The sequence below is a fragment of the Haplochromis burtoni genome, unplaced genomic scaffold (assembly GCF_018398535.1).
Source record: "Haplochromis burtoni strain Fernald_Lab_line unplaced genomic scaffold, NCSU_Asbu1 Contig_330, whole genome shotgun sequence".
Classification (NCBI taxonomy): Eukaryota; Metazoa; Chordata; class Actinopteri; order Cichliformes; family Cichlidae; genus Haplochromis; species Haplochromis burtoni.
In genome coordinates, this window is record NW_024582691.1 from 274,085 (window position 1) to 278,587 (window position 4,503).

At 38.0% G+C, this 4,503-nt stretch overlaps 1 protein-coding gene across 1 annotated transcript in view; it reads left to right on the forward strand.

Moving 5' to 3' along the window:
* The first annotated feature begins 511 nt into the window (after positions 1–511).
* zdhhc13 (zinc finger DHHC-type palmitoyltransferase 13) overlaps positions 512–4,503 on the forward strand; it is a 9,634-nt gene continuing 5,642 nt past the window's right edge. Inside the window, exons 1-2 of the mRNA XM_005942077.2 lie at positions 512–634; positions 2,722–2,942. Of these exons, the coding sequence (XP_005942139.1) occupies positions 611–634; positions 2,722–2,942 (245 nt within the window). The 5' untranslated portion in view covers positions 512–610. The remainder of the gene's footprint in view (positions 635–2,721; positions 2,943–4,503) is intronic.

Genomic DNA, 4,503 nt, shown 5'->3' on the forward strand with positions numbered 1-4,503 from the left:
TCTCCAGGAAGAAGGAAGTCGTTGAAGAAAATAACAACCAAACGGCAACATTTCCTCTTTAACTTTCTGGCCTTCAAGATAAAGTACAAGTTGCTAAAAGAAAATTGAGGGAAAGGTCATATGAAATTAAAACGCCATTAGATAAAAAATGCGACCTTCACTTTATTAGATTAAAAAAAAGCTCTATTAAATTTCACGACTCTTTTAAATTTCACACCTGAGCAACATTTAACCACTGCAGGTGTGTGTGTGTGTGTGTGTGTGTGTGTGTGTGTGTGTGTGTGTGTGTGTGTGTGGTAACTGTATTACATATTAAACATTATAAGTATATCAAAACGGTGATGGAAGTATTTTCCTGGCAGAGGGAGCCATCTTTTGCTCTATTGCTGAGGTGGGCTAAAGATTTTGCCTCTCAAAGAATTTATTGTGATTTGTGTGTGTATATGTAGACTGTACACTCCTGTTGTTTTGTTTTTTATGCGATACTGTATAAATTGTGACGCATACATTTTTTAAATAGACATTTAATCTGAAAAGCCAACGCCGGAAGTCAAACTCTAAACCTGCCTATCCAGCGGCAGTAACTTTCCCTTCCCTCCTCGACTACAAAATGGACTGGAACGAAGACGCAAATGTAAGACAATTTATACATAATAATTGCTTCTTTGTCTTGTTTTATGTCGTTTCTGATTTATCGTGTTGACACTTGGCTCATGGGCATTTTTTCAGTTATGTTATTTTTGTTAGCTGTCAATTAGCTAGCTTGCTGTTAAATTTTAGCTTGTGTTGAGTTGGTGTAACGTGTAATAACCTGCCTGATAGACTTCGAGTTAAATCAGGGCTCGTCGTCGTTAGCTTCATAGGCATAGTGAACCTGCAGCTAGTTACCTGAATTCAAAGCGTCCTAGCATTTAGCTCATTTCTTTGACGTGAAACCTCTGGTGCTGACTTTACGGAAGTGCTTTCTGGTTTATCTGGTTGACATGATGATTAACTGACAAACAGATGAGGGTTTGGGGTTTTTTGTTTGTTTGTTTGTTTTACCTTTCCCATTATCATGACGCTGTAATCCTCTTCCAGCACACAAGTCCCAGTCCTTGTCCGAGCTGCGTGTGTTCAGCTAAATCCACATGTATTAATACTCATAACAGCCAGAAAGCGTGCAGCTTTTACCATATGTTGGTAAATTAGCCATCTGTCTAGATCACGGCAGCAGCCTGTTGTATTCACAGTGTGACCATCAGTATTAAACATCTATTCTAATCCAGACTGACAGCAAAACGCATCCAGCACATCCATCTATCCCAGAAGATAAAACAGCTGCCTAGTGCTGCAGTAGTAGGGTGGGATTAACTCAACAACGCAAGATTTATCTACATATTCAGCGCAGTGCAAACTTCTCACAGCTTTCATCTGAAACCTTCTCTAAATGATAAACTTGTGCGATGATTGATTTATATTATAAAGGGAAAATTATACTAAATTTCCAACAATGTATTTAGCAAATGAGTTAGCTACTTACTGTGAGCATTCCCTTAGACCGTACATCACCTTGTGTTTGCCTAGGATATATATTTTGCTATATACAGTATATGGACAAAAAGTATTAGGCCACAATACATTACACCTACAAGAGCTTTTAGTCATCTCATTCTACGTTAATTATGGATAGATCCATCATTATAAGCTGTCATAGGTCAATCTCAGCCAAACACATCGTTCTCCGTCTGCCTCCAGTTTGTATTTGTGTGTCAAAAAAGTATGAAAGCATAACTAGGGGTGGTTGATACAGCCTCAAATTTATAGCACGATATTTCTGACTGCATGGAAAAAAATAGAACTGAGCAGTGTTATTGATACTTGCAACTTGGCAGGAAGCAGCATTCATAAGTGTAAGTAAATGAAGGGGATTTTCCGTCATTCTTTTCCATAGAGCTACTGTCATCTGTGAGAAGCTTCCTTATTTTTAGTGTGAATGTACCGAAACAAATTGGAAGCAACAGCATTATTATCCAGTGACACAGCATAAGCTAGATGTAAATACAAATGTAGTCTAAGGTAGTTTTTTCCCTTGAAAACAGAACTGCAGAAGTTGTGTTAAAAGTATGTCAGATGTTAATTAATAAGTAGTTTAATTTTAAGGTACTTAAATGTCTCTTTTGGCACTCTCAGATATGCTTGGACTTGTCTCATTGCACAGACCAAGGAATGTAAACACATGGCTTTGTTATAGCAGTGATATCAATATGATATTTTTATGTCACATGAACATTTATACCGGTTTCGCTGTGGAGAATATTATATGGCAAAAATTCTCTGGGGGTGCTTGTTTGGGAATACCAAGGTTTTATTTCTGAAAGTCAACTTAAAAAAAAGGCACTTATTAGTTTATTCCATAGAATAACAGATAAGCGTTACATCATACTGTCTGAAAGCCTTATGTGAGGCCTTGAGTTTGTCAGTCACAGACAGATTAATTGATTCAGAAATAAACTCTGGGTTGCTAAAGTTGACAAATTGATTTAATCTCATGGTATAGCCATAGTACCAAGCCCCTCAGTCTCTATACAGTGAGTCAGAAAAATTAGAGGGATGGCAGCAAAGGGCTTTGGCTGGGCTCAATTTGGACTTGACAGTTTGATCCCACGGTCTCTGCCACTTTAAAGGTTCCCTGTGGACCACTTTGGACTAAATAAGTGTCTCGTCGTGTGCATGTTGCAGGATCACAGCCACATGCATGACAGCTGTCACCATGGGCATCAAGGCCATTCTCACAGTCATGGGCCAAGACCGGCAGGATTTGGAGGGATGGTGAATCCATTCATGCCGGGTTTTTACGGACAGTTCGGGAAAAATGCAGATCTGACTGACATCAGGGAGCAACCAAAGAAACGGTCACACATGGACGATAGCAGCAGTTGGGACATAGTGAAGGCATCACAGTAAGTAGTGGAACATGTAATTTCTAATATTTTAAACACTACACCATCTAAGAAACACTGAGATTTGGGACTAGTAACTGTCTTTTAGAGCCTTAGATTTGTTCTGTTTTACTAGTATTAAGCACAGGTGTATAGATGAGTTGAGTGTCCTGTAAAGAGGCTCATGGACCTCTCAAATGGCTGAGGTCATGACAGAGAGCATCTTCAGCATAGTTATCAGCAGCTAGAACATCTCAAAGATGAGAGCAAACCTCACTCCTGAGCATGTGGGAGTGAGGTGGGAATTCGTGAACTGTATCATCTGTAAAGTTTGGAAACTTGTACTTTTGTACTGGAAAATAAAATCTTTTTGATTTAATTTGGATCTTTGTTTGAACTGATGGACAGAAGCTATTTTTAGTTTCTTATTTGCATGGGTTTTTGTTTTTTAATTTATATTCAAATTCATATGTTTCCTGGGTCATTATTTTAATTTGCTGCGGGACAAGACAACAGGGTCATATTCACCGTTGGGCAGACTGAGCAGGTGAGGTACTGGAGCCTAAAATAGGTTTGCCCACAGGAAGCGGAGATAAGAGTTATTGAAATAATCGGTGACTAATTGACTAATCAAAGTAATTGGCAGATTAGTCCACTAACAAAATAATCTTTAATTCCAGTCCTAAAACAGAGCAGCAAATCTAGAACAAAAAGATAAGAAGATAAAGACAAAGGTCAAAGTTCAGACCTTAGTGCTGTGCTGGGACTTTAAGAAACCTGCCTGCAAAACTCAGTGACCTAAAGAAATGCTGGAAAGAAGACAAATGTTGCCAGTGTTGTAAAAGGTCTGAATTCCTCCACAGTGATATGAGAAACAGATAAAGTCATAAAAAAAAAGTACTTCAAATTATTGGCGCTAAAGGTGTTTCTACAAGCTACTGAATCATGGGGTGGGCCTAGTTTTTCACAGGACTGCACAGAGCCCTGTGAAAACTTTCTTTCTTTCGTGACTCTAAATAAATGGTAATATTGATAATTGTAGGCCTGTTTTCAGCTGTTCATAATCTTTGTTTATGATATAATGTAGAACAAGATATAGCACGTGTTAGTTTATATCCAATTTAGAAATGTAAAGAATGGATGCACTTGTTGATGTGCTTTAGTTTTTTTGAGATAAGTACATGTAAGGATTTGCGGCTAATGATCAGTTAGTAGAGGTAAATAAAAGCAGAATTCACTCACGCTGTTTAAGCCGGGGAACAATAGAAAAAAAACCAATAGAACCGCTTCTATCTATTTATCTAACCATGACTTTGTAGGGAAAAGTATGTGTATACGTTTTATTTTTTGTCTTCCACATTCTAAAAGTCCTTCTTGAGTAACTTGCTTTTCCAGGTCACATTGTACTTTTAGTTCTCTAACATATTTTATCTACATTTGTTGCATCTCCTCAGTTTATCTGTAGTTTGGATTTAATTTGATTGCAGAGCACTGTTTTTTGATTGTGTGTGTGTGTGTGTGTGTGTGTGTGTGTGTGTGTGTGTGTGTGTGTGTGTGTGTGTGTGTGTGTGTGTGTGTGTGT